Raw genomic sequence first — 17,314 nt, forward strand, 5'->3', positions numbered from 1 at the left:
CAGTGCCTGGATACGTTAAAACAAAGACTCTCAGTTTATTCAGGACGACTAAGAAGGTACAAAGTGAGTAACAACCGAAAATCCGACAATGCCCTTTTTGAGACTGCTGAGAAGGCGTTCTATCGAAAACTCAATTCCACCGTAGAAAATCTCGATAAGTCTTATCCAAGCCAAGAAGAAATTCATGAGTTTTGGGGAAATCAACTTTCCACACCAGCTGCTCTTAACAACAATGCTGGATGGATCGAAGATACGGCACAGAACTGCCAACACTACACTACTACTCTCTACGAACCCTTCACCACTGAAGAAGTCTCAAATATCATCAAAGAGCTTCATAACTGGAAATCTCCTGGACCAGACGGAGTTCAAAACTTTTGGCTCAAGAAGTTTTGGAGTGCTCATGAATGCTTATCAACACTAATTAATTATGTTATTTCTAATCCGCAGGATATACCATCATTCCTAACTCAGGGAACCACTTATTTAATACCGAAGGATCAAAATAACACCCAAGATCCAGCAAAATACCGCCCAATTACTTGTCTTCCAACTTTGTATAAATTGGTCACATCCTGTGTAGCCCGGCGTATCTACCAACACTGTGCGCTGAACAATATCATAGAGCCTCAACAGAAAGGATGCGCTAAGGGTTCCATGGGCTGCAAAGAACAACTTATCATCGACTCAGTCATTTCTAATCAAGCATATTCCAAAAAGAGGAACCTATTTACTGCTTTTATTGATTACAAGAAGGCCTTTGATTCAGTGCCGCATGAATGGCTTATACATATATTGAGAATATATAAAGTCGATGATAATATAGCGACCTTTTTACAACATATAATGACAGAGTGGAAAACTAGAATTCACCTTCAAATACCTGGTGAAAGTAACATCGAAACTGAAAATATCGCAATCAGCCGGGACCTGTTTCAAGGAGATTCGTTGAGTCCTCTGTGGTTCTGTCTAGCTATGAACCCACTATCTCAGCTATTGAACTCCACAGATGCAGGTTTTAGCATCAAAAATAACAACAATGTGGTGGCGAAGCTTAATCATTTATTGTACATGGATGATTTGAAATTAATGGCTTCCACTCGAAACCAACTCGACGAGATGCTAAAAACTGTAGAAACTTTTTCTAATGATATTAGTATGTACTTCGGACTAGACAAGTGCCGTATTTTAAATATAGTCAGAGGAAAAGTACAGCCCGGAGGATTCGATATGCAAAATGGCCAGAACATCGAGGCCATGGGTGAAAAGATATGTACAAATATCTTGGAGTAAAGCAAGCGCGGAAAATTGACCATAAACAAATGAAAACAGAGATAACTACTGAGTTTATACGAAGGGTAAAACAGCTGCTTCGCTCACACCTTAACAGTAGAAATTTGTTTAAGGCACTAAACACCTACGCATGTTCCGCGCTTAGCTACTCATTTGGTATTGTTAAGTGGACAAAAACAGATATAGAAGCTCTTCAGCGAAAAGTGCGAACACACCTCACAAAGGCACAAAAACACCATCCTAAGAGTGCAGTAGAAAGAACAACATTACCACGGAATCTAGGAGGAAGAGGACTTATGGATATAGGTGAGCAATTAGATAAACAAATTGCTAATTTAAGAACTTATTTTCAGATGCAGGCTGAGACATCTACTCTACATCGCGCTATCTGCGCAGTAGATGACACAACACCGATCAAACTGAGGGAACCAGAAATGCGCATAAACCACCTTACTAAGGACGAAACAGTGCGCGCCTGGATGGGTAAACCTCTGCACGGGCGACATCCCAATGAGGTCAGCCAAGACTATGTCGACAATATAGCGTCGAACTACTGGTTGACATCAGGAAAGATGTTCCCTGAAACGGAGGGTTCATTACTGGCCATTCAGGATCAGGTTATACCAACCAGAAATTACCTGAAATATATCATCAAAGACCCTCAGGTTCAAAACGACAGATGCCGATATGGATGTCAAGCCCAAGAAACCATCCAACATCTTACAGGGGGCTGCCAGGCATTTGCTGCAACTGAATACAAGGAACGGCATGATGCAGTAGCAAAAATCCTTCATCAAGAGATAGCTATCAAGCTGGGACTTCTCCAAACAGACCATCTCCCGTATTATCAATACGTCCCTGAGAGTATGCTTGAGGATGGCAACTACAAGCTATACTGGGACCGCACTGTGCTCACAGACCAAACAGTGGCACATAATAGACCAGATCTCGTACTAGTTAATAAATTAACAAGACAAACAACACTAATTGATGTGGCGATACCTAACAACAATAATCTACGTAGTAAATTTACTGAAAAGATCGCCAAATACAGAGATCTAGAAATTCAAATACGAAGGCAATGGAGAATGCAAAGTACCCAGACGATACCGATTATTATTTCTACTACTGGAGTCATTCCGAAGACCCTCCTCGAAAGCATAAAAAAGCTGGGTCTGAATGAACATCTTTATAAGACCATGCAGAAAGCTGTACTACTCGCGACGGCCAGATGCGTACGAAAATTTCTGGGAGATACACCTGCATTCCAAGTCACCTAGGGCTCGATAACACGGAAAGAGTCCCACCAGAGCTCAATCCTTTTGATACCGTAGGTATCTGGGATGAGTCAATTTTCCCCTTAGAGGGAGTGTGAGCCGTATGGCTAAATCTGATAATAATAATAATAATAAGATCGCCAAGTACAGAGATCTAGAAATTCAAATACGAAGGCAATGGAGAATGCAAAGTACCCAGACGATACCTATTGTTATGTCTACTACTGGAGTCATTCCGAAGAACCTCCTCGAAAGCATAAAAAGGCTGGGTCTAAATGAACATCTTTACAAGACCATGCAGAAAGCTGTACTACTCGCAACGGCCAGATGTGTACGAAAATTTTTGGGAGATACACCTGCATACCAAGTCATCTAGGGCTCGATAACACGGAAAGAGTCCCACCAGAGCTCAATCCTTTTGATACCGTAGGTATCTGGGATGAGTCAATTTTCCCCTTAGAGGGAGTGTGAGCCGTATGGCTAAATCTGGATAGAGTTTATTTGTAGCAACCTAGTACATAATAAATAAACCCAGTTTCTCACTGAAGTTGTTAGTCACATGGACTACAACTTGTGCGTGAGGGTTAAATTTAGATTATAAAACAACATGAACTTATCTTAAAGTTTACAAAAAGGAATCGAATATAATCTTGTTCATTCTTGTTCTCTCATCTGTCTTTAAATTTGGGCTCCTCTTCTTACTAATTCAGTTAACGTTAAATTTTGTTTATCGGACCTACAAAAATTTCTAATAGAATTCAACAAAGGATTGCAAAAACTTCCGACGGGATTCTTCTGGCGTGACTTCGTTTTCTATAAGAATTTTCATGATATTTTGAAGGTGTTTTATCCATTTTCACCATAATTTTTACAATTTAAATATTTAGAAGTGACATTCGAAAAAATTAATATAATTCATTAAAACATATATAGTAAAACTAACACAGATAATTTATCTCTAATTACTTGTACAATTTATTTTACATTTTAAACCACGCGCCTAACATCTAAATTATATCTTTACGTTCCGACATTTCGATCACGACTAAGTTTTACAAAACAAAGTTCTCCTATTTATAAGCAACCCTGCTTCTGGAATGATCGAGACCAGTTTCCATCTAGTCTCGTACGGGGGTCCCCTTCAGGTAAGAACACCTTCTCGATGTTTTCAAATTTATGGTTACAGTCCAGGTCGTAAAATTCCCGCTAAAACTCTCCTCGTACGGAGAGAAAACGGAAAACATCAATTTACCAAGAATATGTATGACGTAGAAAAAAAGAATGTGTGTGTACTTTGTACGCACGTAAGAAGATATTCTTCTATTATATAATAGGTAATTTAAACGAAGTAAATATACTTAAAAGGTTATTTGTACTTATTTTATTTAAAAATCAAACTAACTTTCTTATCTACCACTTTCAAAAAAGAAGAATATCTTCAAAAATTATATAATAATATACTTAACAATCATAAAATCTATAAAAAAAAATAAAAAAATAATAACTTGCTTGGGGCTCGAACCCACTTCACGTCTACCGCGCCGTACGAAAGCTGACGGCATTTCAAACTAGACCACATTCGTGTGTACGTTATGTGGGAATATACACAAACTAAACGTTTACACCATAAATTTATATGAATTTAATAAAATTATTAGTTTGATTTTTGTCGAAATAAAATACAACAAAATATAGTGTAAGAACAATATATGAGATGAAGATTTGTAGAAAGTTTGTTCGTAATCAGATTATGTAAATTAAAGCATTGTCTACTAATAGGTAACTACATTATTATGTTTACATTTTCCAAATGGAAGGTATTGAAACTATTAGGTATTTCCAACTGAAACATTTAGAATTACGTACCTGCGGCTTTTCAAAACTATTTAAAAAGTCACTATAATTATAAATTTGATTTTATTTCTGTCCACACATTATCAATAAAAACTAATATTATACAATATTTTTGTTTACCGATAATCTCCATATTGAACAATTATTATTGACAGATCATTTCAAAATTTCAACACCCAATCAGAGCCCGTATAACCACTAATACCATACTGTCGGTGTGCGCATGCGCGGGGATCAATCAAATTTTACCCTCAATCGATTCGCCGCTAAAGAAGAATATCTTCAAAAATGTTGCAAACAAGAAATGTAGCTGAGATAATTTTGCACAAAAATGTTTGTTAAAGTTCATACTAAACCATTCTTTCAGTGCATCGTAGTTTGTCGAATTCTCTCTATCGTGATTATTATACACTATGCCTTGTTTTTAAACCAGGAAGAGTAAACTAAAAAGACATATTCACACCCAAGAAAGTCACTAGAAAAATCACCAAATACATTTTCTTTTTTGGTTGATCATATCGGCCTTCGACGGTAATTCATAAATAAACAGTCCTGCGATGAATCACTCACGTTAAATATAACGTAAAGTTATCCTGTAGTTAAGTTATAATCGTCAAATTGGTGTGATGTATCATATAATCGCCAAATTGGTGTGATGTATCATATTTAACTTAACTATTTGCGATATTTCTTGACAGTTCTTGATCTGATATATCAACTGCCATTTTATAACGTGACGTTAAACTTCAAGTTATGAGATAACTTTGTAGTTATGTAAGGATGTGTAAAGTGAGGTTCATCTTTTGACTTGTTTTTAGATAGAAATCAAGTGAATATTCAACGAAGAACGCTGCTGCAGGTTGTTCTAGGATTTTGTGTGGTATTTTATTAATTTAATATCAAATATAAAGCAGTACAAAATTAAAAATATCAAAAACATAGATCTAAAATAACAATTAAAAGCACGTAGGCACACGTAGGTAATAATAAAATCAAAACAATAATTAAAAATGAAAAATAAAACTAATAATTTAGAAGCTAGTAATTTAATAATTAAGAATAGAAGGGTAATACAATTTTAAAAATTATACAAAAATCAAATCGAGAGATCTGAGTTGAAATTTATAAACATAGGGTTTGTAAGTACCTACCTACTGTTCTTTCTATCCAGAGTTGCCAGATGAGATTTTATAAATCCCCCACTAGAAACTGAAATTCCCTCAAATTGTAGCTCAAATCCCCCAAATTAAAATTTTTGCCGCATTTTCATAAATTAGTAGTCAAATGTAGAGAACAGTAAACCAAAACTATACTACTTATCAACGAGGGCCCTCGAAATAATTCATAGGTCCTATCGTGTTTGATTATGTGAGAGTATAATATACAGTTCTATGTACATTCGCAAATTTAATTTACCATGACCCCTTAAAATCCTCCATAATTTCCCCCCCCCCCCCCCAAAAATCCCACAACAATTTCTGCTTAGAAAAATTTTCCTAGACGCTTTCAAATTACCCCAAAATTGTGGGAAAATACCCTAATCTGGCAATCTGTTTCTATCTACTTTTTGATACACCACCGAACCCGAACAGCTGTTTGCTGTTCGGTCATCGGCGGTGGCCGACGGCGGGTAGGTCTTCTCATGATTCACTTTCTCGCTCCAACTTGTACTATTTCTACATATGGTTCTCTTTGTTAGAGAAACCAATACGTGCTAATACTTACTTCTTTTTTAACGTTTAAGAAATAACTCATCTTATAACGGTGACGGATACGTCACACGGAATTTACGTAAAAAGTTATCGAGACAGTTATATGTCAAAGTTATCTTAACTTTAACGCAAACGTTAAAGATAACTTAGGTCATCCATCACAGGGCTGATTATATTATACTAATACGTCGTAAAAAGTTCTAAAACCGACTCTTCTGTATATAAAAGGATACTAAAAATTAAAGGAATGATGACGCAAAAATACAAAAAATCGATGATATAACTTAATTAACCTATGAAATGCCAATAGTGTCAAAATTTCATAAATGTCATTAGTGTCAAAATTTCATAACCGTGAAGTAAACTTGCCTGAGGTTGGACCAATTACAAACACGCATTACGGCGAGGTACATTTGAATTACTTATACTGGTTTAAAAACAAATTATAGGTAACTCGAAAAATGTATTTGTTACAACCATTTTATTCCTAAAAGAAATAGAAGTGAATTAAAACATATTGTAGGTAGTTATTTCCGTTATAGAAACAGTTCCCTCACTGCCACAACCACCCTCTGCAGGCCCTGGTATTCTTCCCAGTACCGAAGGATTGGCTGAAGCAATTCATCTATTGTCCTGCCGGCCAGCGCGGTGCTCAATTCCCCAAACTGCAAGCCAGCACTATATGCCTCATTGGGGAGAGACACACGAAGAAAGAATGCACAGACGAATGATGTATCCGGGACCAGCATCTCAAAGGTAATCTGTTTTTTTAATAGTACAAAAAAGAGTGTCCAGTCACAATAAAGCATTGGCCTGTTAAGAATATCTAGTTGTAATGGGTAGGATCTGAGAATATCTAGTTTTTTAGAGGTAGGTATAGAAATATAAGTTGGCAACACTTTTTTAACTGGCGGCCATTTTGACAGCTGTCAAGTGACTTATTTAGTTTGGTTTGATATTTAGTTTGGTTCAATTTTAGCAATTTCCAATTGTGCATATTTATTTTGAGAATCATGGTTCTGATCGAAAAACGTACCGCGCACTACATCTATTTTATGGTCAACGTAATCGTCCATCATAACAATTAATTCTATTAACCATGGAACGTTTTGACACCATGATTACTTTAAATGGTAATATCACTGTTTATATAGGGATAGTTGGTCAGTCCAATAGGAAAATTTGTTTGATTCAAATTGAAACAGTCACCAGATGACCCCACAATTTCTGTCAGGGTCGCAAAGTCAAAATGCATAGACACCAAGTTGGATACGATCCTAATCATAACACCCCAACTCGCATACATATTAACAAAAATAACTATATATAGTATTTTTACTACAAAAGCAAGATTACGTAGGTCAAAATTTTTGACGTATGAGCACTGTCAAAACATTAGAATGTGACTTTTCATCATGGCCACGTTTATGTCATTACTTGTCAGAGATATTTTTCTTTGTTTTTGTTTACTATAAAAATGTAGGCTTTTATCTTCTGTTTGTCTAGTGTCTAGGGTTGATTCTTTGGTCACAGGTCGATTTTAGGATACAGCAAATACTTTACTCGTAAATTACAAGGATAATGTAACAACTAATGCGAACGGTAATTAACACTGAACATCTAAAACGGTTTATAGAAAAATATGCAGTCTTACTTCGTCGTTCGTCTTTATTCTGATGAAAAAGGCCGTCTGCCCCCTATCATCAGCGTCTTAATGTCAACTCGACTTTTCTCTGACTTTTTGACTACTGTCACTTGGCCATGATATGTTGAACCTATAGATCTATCGCGTTTTTTTTATTATTAGGCAAATGCCACTTAACTGGCTTTCGGCTCGCGTTTATGATAAAATGAAATAACTTAAATGAATGTAATCCTACAAAAATAATATCTATAATTATTTATTCTAATTAATGATGTCAATTGGTTTTCATTACTTGCCGAAATATATTAATTAGCAACAATATTATCATAGTGTAGGTATAATCATTAAAATAGATTATTTGACAGCTCACAGCATAATGGACCGTGATAGTGTGACGTCAAAACGTCAAAATTTTTCGTTGTGTCTAGGTATCGCTAACGTGTACGCAAATAAAAAGGTTAGGTAGAATTAAAGGTCATAACAAATATTTTTCTATCAAACAAACACGTAGGGCCGGTTGTTCGAACGCTAATCAACAATGATCACTATCAAATATTTAATTACTGTCAGCAACTGTCAATGTCAACTTTTATTGGGTTGCTGAAAACAATGGATTATAATTATGAGATTAGTTAATCAATTAACATAACAATTATTACTATAATTGATTAAGTAATTTCATAATTGTAATCAATAATTATAATTTCAGCAACCCAATCAAAGTTGACATTGACAGTTGGTGACAGTAATTAAATATTTGATAATGATCATTGTTGATTAGCGTTCGAACAACCGGCCCTAAACATATCAAAATAGCGTGTATCAAAATATACAGTCACTGCCCACGCTAAATAGTCACTAGCTTGATGAAGTTTAACTTTTTTATTTGCGTACATTTTAGCGTGTACCTAGACACAACGTGTTTGGAAACCTTTTTTTGACGTTTTGACGTCACGACTATCGCGGTCCATTGACCTCAACCCACGGTTCTTAGACATTACTACGGTTGCCTAAATCGACTAACCAATGAACATTAAGGGTGAGATTACGTCACGAGAGTTTACTGTCATTTGAATCGTAATATGATTTTTTTCGAATACTGAGAAAACCAAGTATTTTAGAAAAATTTAAACGCAGGATGCAAGATTACATTATTACCGAGGGCGGAAAGCCCCTTAGAATAAACAAGCAGATTCTATTGAATGAAATATTTGAAATTAAATATCACACTTCTCTTTTATTTTCAGCCATGTAACTTATTAAAATAAACATTATAGAAGTTTTCAGGGACTTTCAGCCCTCGGTAATAATGTAGTCTTTCATTCTGAGTTTAAATTTTTCAAAAATATTTATTAGTTTTCTCAGGATTCGAAAAAAATGAATACAATTAAAACACATTGAGAATTTTGACATGCGTCAAAGTTTTGCATTAACTCAATGTAAAATTCTGAACTGTTGAATTCCAGCTTCCCTAATAATTATTTTACATCAAAAGACATTAGAAACTATTTGAAGAGGATTGAAATCTGTATTGGAAATAACTTAAAATTGGTCTACGTAATTAAACATATTCCAAAATTTTGTAAAAATGTAATACATTTTAGCATTGTGGTCTAGTTATACAATGATTTTAGTTTTCAGCCCAAACTTAGGCCACACACAATGCAATAATGTTCACATTTTTGAACTGTCAATATTTTTATTTTATCATCTATTGTTTAAAAACAATACAGTTGATAAGATACCCTGAGTTGCGGAGAAAGGATTAATAATAAAGATTTTTTTATTCAGTCAATGGTGTGAGCACTGTCAGTTAAATAGTAACGTGTGGCCTTACTTTTACACGCATACCTATTGTGGCCAATGTATCATATTTTTCAAAATTTTGGAATGCATTTAAATCGTAGAACAATTTTAACTTTTGATTTTAATACAGATTTTAATTCTCTACAAGTATTCTCTCATGACTTTTGATGTAGAATAATTAGGGAAGCAGGAATTCAACAATTCAGAATTTTACATTGAGTTTCCTATGGCCCTTTTTACGATTCACCACCCGGTATAAGATAAAATGTGTACTATTTGTCTTATTATTTCATAATAACACAAATAATACACATATATACACAATAACACACATTCAATGATCGAAAATAATTTAAAAATATGGGAATGTAAACTCTTGTGACGTAAAGTCAAAAATATAAGTCTCCCCACCACCGTCGGACAAGACAACCGTATTAAAGTCTAATAACCGTGACATCAACCAGCAACACTGAACTGTCATTTGCGTTTGAATGTATGAGTAGTGTACAAATGTCTAAAATATTTAACTAAAATTATTATTTTTTGGAATATTGAACTTAAATAATTGTTTTAGAAAATTTATATTATTGATAATAATACATGTTTTTGGTTATTTAATTAATATAATTCTAAAATTCTCAATGTAATCGCGATTAAGTTTTTCTTATTAAAATACCATGTGGACGCTTATACAAGATCGGGCAGTTGTTGGTGTCGTATTTTAGCTGTGTTTGTGCTACACAAATTTCAATTCTAGAGTTGATTTTATGGAATATCATTATTTTCGTTAACATTAACAAATATTTTGGCATATGATTAATATATTTCGGTAATTGATGAGATCCGATTGACATCATTAATTAGAATAAAGAATTATAGATCACGGTTATTATAGATATTATTTTTATAGTAAACAAAAACAAAGAAAAATATCTGACAAGTAATGACATTAACGTGGCCATGATGAAAAGTCACATTCTAATGTTTTGATAGTGCTTTTACGTCAGAAATTTTGACCTACGTAATCTTGCTTTTGTAGTAAAAATACTACATGGAAGAATATATTTAGAAATTGAATTAATGATGTCATGCTATTACATATACCGTGAGCACGTAAAGCTTGAAATAAATTCATTTTCTCGAGAATGGACGATTTTGGAAAAAAAACCAAAACAGGTCAATTTTTATTTTTAAATTACGACTTTTTGGCATATATAGCATACTAGTGACGTCACCCATCTGAGCGTGATGACGTCATCGATTATTTTTTAAATGAGAATAGAGGTCGTGTGATAGCTCATTTGAAAGGTAATTTAATTTTCTGTTCACTAATACGAACATTAACATAATTATTTATACGGGGTGTCCAAAAAAATTTTTTTTATTAAATTGATTGACATAAAAAGAAGAATGTATTTAATTTATTTAATTCAAAATACATTTTACTGCTCTCAGAAAACAGAAAAAAAAAAGTTTATTTGACAAATAATCAAGGCTTTTCGCTTAAATTAAATGTTCAATCTGTCACGAGGCTGGTGGGTGGCTGCTTTAATATTGAATTTAAGCAAAAAATATTTATTTGCCAAATAAACATTTTTTCCTGTTTTCTGATAGCAGTAAAATGTATTTGGAATTAAATAAATTACACACATTCTTCTTTTTATGTCAATATAAATTATAATTCAAAATTTTTTTTGGACACCCTGTATAAATAATTATGTTAGTAAACAAAATCCAGGAGGAAAATAAACTTCCTGTAGCTGGCTGTATACCATAAATCACAAAAATACCAAGTTTCTTGTAAAAGGTATATATTAAAATACCCTAAATAAGGGTCACAATACAAAACGTTTTCGGATTAAGGAATCCATCATCAGTGTTTAAAAGCCAAAATTTGCATGCCTGAGCCACCAAAATGTATCGGGTAAAAACCCTTTAAATGTAAATAATAAGGATGTTTTACATATTTATATAAAATTCATTGGATGATCCTAGCTGGTCAGTTGGCCATTGAAATCCAATATGTGAGGTTTTCTCCAAAAAAAGTTCCAACCACGTGGGGAGAGTCCTGTGTTGCCCTGGGTAACATCCAGGTTTATCTATATCATCCAATGAATTTTATATAAATATGTAAAACATCCTTATTATTTACATTTAAAGGGTTTTTACCCGATACATTTTGGTGGCTCAGGCATGCAAATTTTGGATTTTAAACACTGATGATGGATTCCTTAATCCGAAAACGTTTTGTATTGTGACCCTTATTTAGGGTATTTTAATATATACCTTTTACAAGAAACTTGGTATTTTTTAATTATGTTAGTGTTTATATTACTGAATAGAGAATTGAATAATTACGATGTCACGATAGTCCATCACCCTGTCTTAGTCCATTTTTGCAATGAAAGGGTCTTGAGAAATCGTTCTGGATCTTTACCACGCTCTCTGCTCCTGTGAGCGTAAGTTCAGTTAATTGGACAAGATGAAGCGGTATTTTAAATTCTACCATAGTAAGTAGAAGTTTGCCTCTATTAACTGAGTCGTATGTGGCTTTGAAGTCCACGAATATGTGGTGGGTGTCGACGCCGAACTCTAGGGTTTTTTCAAGGATCTGCCTCACTGTAAATATCTGGTCCGTTGTTGATTTATTAGGACGGAAACCGCACTGATATCCTCCTACTATTTCTTCAGCGTAGGGGAGAAGTCTTTTGTACAATACGTTGGACAACACTTAATATGCCATATTGAGTAGAGTGATGCCTCTATAGTTATCACATACCATCATGTCTCCCTTTTTGTGTAGAGGGCACAGTATACCCAACTTCCAGTCTGTGGGTGTTTCTTTCTGTTGCCAAATTGCAATTATCAGTTTATGCATGTGTTTCAAGAGGGTGTCGCCCCCGTTTTTGAAGAGTTCAGCAGGGAGATTATCCGAACCGGGGGCTTTGTTATTTTTAAGTGTCAAGATGGCTTCTCTATTTTCTTCTTCGGTGGGGAGTGGCTGCCGATGGGGCAGGGTCGCCTTCGGTGGGGAGTGGATTGATTACTAACAACAAATAGAACATGTTCCTTAGCATTAGCAGCATTTGGAAGATTGTACCAAATACTTTAAAGGCAAAAACGTTCGATCAGTACGTATTACCGGTTCTGACATGTGAAACTGAAACATGGGCTTTTAGCAACAATATAGTCCACAAACTTCAAGTGACTCACATAGCTATGGAACACAGAATGCTCAACATTAAGCTCAGCGACCGCAAATCCAATAATTAAGAAATAAGAAGACGATCAAAAGTAGCAGATGTAATCCAAAAGATCAAAATGGAACTGAAGAGGACACATAGGAAGAATGGAAGACAAACGTTAGACGAATATACATACATTATCATCATCATCACACAGCCAAATTTGTCCACTGTCGCACATAGGCCTCCTCAAGATGTCTCCACCCTTCTTTGTCCTGGGCAGCTGCAATCCAGTTTGTCGCTATTCTCTTGATATCGTCGGTCCATCTGGTAGGTGGTCTCCACGACTTCGTTTGTCCGCCCTTGGCCTCCACTCTAAGATCTTCCTTGTCCATCTGTTGTCTCTTTGTCTTGCGACGTGTCCTGACCATTTCCACTTCAACTTCGTAATGCGCTTTATGATGTCTTCCACTCCAGTTCTTAGCCGTAACTCATCATTTCGTATTCTGTCTCTCAAAGTTAGGCCAAGCATAGATCTTTCCATTTTTCGTTGTGCTACTTGTAGTTTTCTTATTGATGTTTTAGTCAATGTCAGTGTTTCAGCTCCATAAGTAAGAACCGGAAGTACGCACTGGTTAAATGCTTTTCTTTTTAGCTTTATTGGGATGTTTTCCTTGAACACGTCTCTTAGTTTGCCATATGCTGCCCACCCTAAAGCTATTCTTCGAGATAATTCGTATGTTTGGTTGTCTCTACTTATTTGTATTTCGTGGCCCAGAGATAGATGTATTTGTGAACTGTTTCGATATGGCAGTTTTCTAGTGTCAGTGGTCCGCTAGGTACTAAATTGGTCATCATTTTAGTTTTCCCAAAGTTTATTTCCAACCCTACTTTTTGAGAAACCCGTTGTAGTTCTTACAGCATTTCGTGGGCTTCCTTTAAGTCGTCGGTTATTAAAACTATATCATCTGCAAATCGTAGGTGGTTCAGCCTTTCGCCATCGACATTCAAACCTCTGTTTTCCCATTCTAACATCTGGAATGCATGCTGCATTACGGCATTAAATAGTTTTGGTGACATGTTGTCTCCTTGTCTAACTCCCCTTTTTAGTTTTATTTTTTGAGTTTGGGTATAGAGGTTTATTGCTGTTGTGGCATTTGCATATATATGTTGAATAATGTTGGAATATCGGTAGTCGATTCTACAATCTCTCAAAGCTCTTAAGATGTCTACCATTTCGATAGTGTCAAAGGCTTTTTTGTAGTCAACAAATACTAGAACTAGCGGCCGGTTGTACTCCACAGTTTTTTCGATTAGGACCTTTAGGCAAGTTAGATGGTCATTTGTACCATACCTAGGACGGAAACCTGCCTGTTCTCTAGGTTGGCATGTTTCTAGCTTGTTCTCAATTCTGGCAGTGATTATTCGAGCAAACAGTTTATACAGGTACATACATTATACACTTATTATAATTTTATATATTTTTTATAATTTGATTTTAAAATATTTTTGTATAAAATAAAATAAATTAAATAAAATCGAATCGAAGCGAGTTGAATCGAATATAACATATACAGTGGAACTCCGATACGTCGGCCCCCGATAACCCGGAAGTCCGGCCAACCCGCACCGATTTTTATCAGACAAACATTTTAACAATAAAAATGTATGTAATATAATATTTGAGAGATAATGGGTATAGACAAGGCGAAAACGGCGGGTTCGTTGGAAAAAATATTCCCATGAGATTTTTTTGCATAATCACATTCGTGAGACACTCCAGAATAAGGTTCAAGAAGTCGCCCACGCGAAAAGTGGTCCAATTTTTTTAATCAAATTGCAAAAATCAATATTTTTGGCACGGAGAAATTTTTTTTGATTTCGGACCATTCCGGACATAAAAGGTCTCTTATAATTTTTCTCTAAAGTTGATCGTGTTCGAGTTATAAGCAATTTAAAATTTGAAAAACGCGAAAATTACCATTTTTAAACTTAATAACTCAATTAAAAATGATTATTATGAAAGTCAGAAAGTGACTAAATCAAATTTAAAGCCCCCCCTTCATGGTCCTGAAGAAATTTGTGTCATTAATTTATTACTAAGCTGTTATTTTTAATTATTAATAATGAGTGGTAAGATCGTACTGACGCGGCTGTAAATGTGAGTGCGAGTGAGATGCGCCATTGGACTGCCTGAACGGCATCTCTTTCGCACTCAACATGGACGGCCGCCTAATACGTGCATGTCGCTCATTATTTTTACTTAAAAATAACAGCTTAATAATCAAATAATGATAAAAATTTCTTCAGGATCTTGTAGGGGGGCTTTAAACTTTGATTTAGTTATTTTCTGACTTTCATAGTAATAACTTTTAACCGAGTTATTAAGACTTGAAAATAGACATTTTTCGTTTTTTTTTCAGTTTTAAAACTCAGTTTTTCAGTTTTTCAGTTTTAACTTTAGAAAAAAATTATAAGAAACCTTTTTTATCCAGAATGGTCCAAAAAACCTAAAAAAAATTTGTTTCGGCTTAAACTACTGATTTTTACAATTTGATTAAAAAAAATTGTTAAAAAAATTTGGACCACTTTTCGCGTGGGCGACTTCTTGAATCTTATTCTGGAATGTCTCACGAATGTGATTATGCAAAAAAATCTTATGGGAATATTTTCTCCAAAGAACCCGCCGTTTTCGCCTTGTCTAGTATTTGTGTAATTTGAACTACATATACGATAGTAAAAATGACTCATGGCACACGACGCACGTTCATTGTCGTGTTATCGGAAATAACAGGCACCTGTAGTATCCTTGATTTATTTCAAACTGTCTTGGCATTGTTTAAAAAAAGACTTAGGGTCGATTTCTCATACCTGCGGTAATCTATGGTTCAGTTGAACCAGGTTCACCGGTGACACAGTATAAAGAGGGACAGTAGAACCACTCTCCGAACAATTGAAAGTAAAATCTGTAGTCGCGCATGGCGACCGCGCAATGTTGGCAGTCGCTTTTGCCCCACTCTCGCATTGCTATTCGCATAGAAACGTACGGCTTTTGACAGGGAAAACCCGCATCCACCACTGGTCAATTACCAATTGCGTACTGCGAGTATTACTTCCTGAGATCAAAGCGCCGACAGAAGAGCGATTTTACTGTGGAACCTCTATTTACTGTGCCGGTGATCTTCGGTTTTGTTTGGAATGCATTTCTCATTGCACGTTCATGTCAGTGCTCGTTCTACAGCTTTCGAGAAATGCCAATAGATGGCAAAAGGTAAAAAACTGTCGCCATTTTGAACTACATTTTTAATGCTGTTTTTGAATAAAGTTAAATTTAAGTATTTATAGTCAAATAGTCATTTTAATAATTATAAATAAATATTATAAAAACAAAAATAATGTTATCGTTTATCGTTAGGCTTAATATAATAAAATAGGATATATTTATATTATGACAGCGTTTCGTGTTAACACAACGCATGCGTAGTCCATGAAATCATCTGAACTGAGTTCTGAAATCTTTGAACGGCCGAATTCCACCGTTCAAGTTTAAACTGCCATCGGTTGAACGTGAATTAAGAAAGACGATTTTGACTTTAAACTGACTTTTACTAGAAGTTCAGGTTAAACTGGAGTTGAACTTGATATGAGAAATTGGCCCTAAAAGACTATTAAAAAATTATTTTTAAACAATGGTCTTAGTCTTCACTGTTATTAAATAACATAACATCGTTGCGATTGATTGAGACTGTATTGTGTGTAGTAGAATCGTATTGTTCGCTTCCGTTCTGTAATCGTTCGTAAATCTTTTCAGATTTTGTGTTTGCGTGTTTTTTTGTCTACGTAATGGCAACAAAACGTAAAAATGTTGTAGTGACAATGGAAAAGAAACTAGAAGCATTAGGTAGAATTGATAAAGGCGTAATTGATACGTAATTTAGATGTGTGCTGTGCATATATATGTCATGTTATTTCAATTATAACGGAGTTTATCTGTAAGTATACCGTATTTGCTTAATTTTTACCATTTTCTCCGGCTAACCCGGATTTTCGATAACCCGGATCGGCCGCGGTCCCGATTAATCCGAGTTAATGAGGTTCCACTGTAGTAATAATGCTCTCTTTTTTTATATAATTTCATAATCTCAGAAACAGTATCGCAATACCAGCAGGTTTTAATTTTCTTTTATTTAATTTTAGGGGCAACTGGCAATCCATAGATGTGCCACATTCTAGCGGTATGTCAGTTACAGAGCATTGTGATATTTTCCCATCCGGATTACCATTAACTTCGCGAAAAAGTAGCTCATCGACTGATTCGTCATCGTGCTTGTCTATTCACAGCAGATCTACGACTAGCTCTTCGGAAAGGGGATCTGCAAGTGAAGCTAGTGGTGCGGTAAGTAGTATTAACTTTATACAGGGTGTCCAGAAACTCTCCCGACAAACGAAGACCGGAGATTCTTCAGATAATTTTAAGACAATTTAACCCAATTCGCCTAGTCCGAAAATGCTTCCTAAGGGGCTAGAGCTCTTTAAAGGTGG

General features: G+C 35.1%; 1 protein-coding gene across 4 annotated transcripts in view; it reads left to right on the forward strand.

The window, feature by feature from the left end:
• Positions 1 to 17,314, forward strand: part of LOC114332467 (uncharacterized) — a 130,940-nt gene that overhangs the window by 23,451 nt on the left and 90,175 nt on the right. For 3 of the 4 annotated variants that reach the window (XM_050657394.1, XM_050657386.1, XM_050657402.1), the window contains exons 7-8: positions 6,664 to 6,892; positions 16,970 to 17,168. In XM_050657394.1, coding sequence (XP_050513351.1) covers positions 6,664 to 6,892; positions 16,970 to 17,168 — 428 coding nt within the window. The remainder of the gene's footprint in view (positions 1 to 6,663; positions 6,893 to 16,969; positions 17,169 to 17,314) is intronic. The other variant, XM_050657407.1, reaches the window with a different exon arrangement.

This window comes from Diabrotica virgifera, chromosome 1 (assembly GCF_917563875.1).
Source record: "Diabrotica virgifera virgifera chromosome 1, PGI_DIABVI_V3a".
In the NCBI taxonomy this organism is placed as follows: domain Eukaryota; kingdom Metazoa; phylum Arthropoda; class Insecta; order Coleoptera; family Chrysomelidae; genus Diabrotica; species Diabrotica virgifera.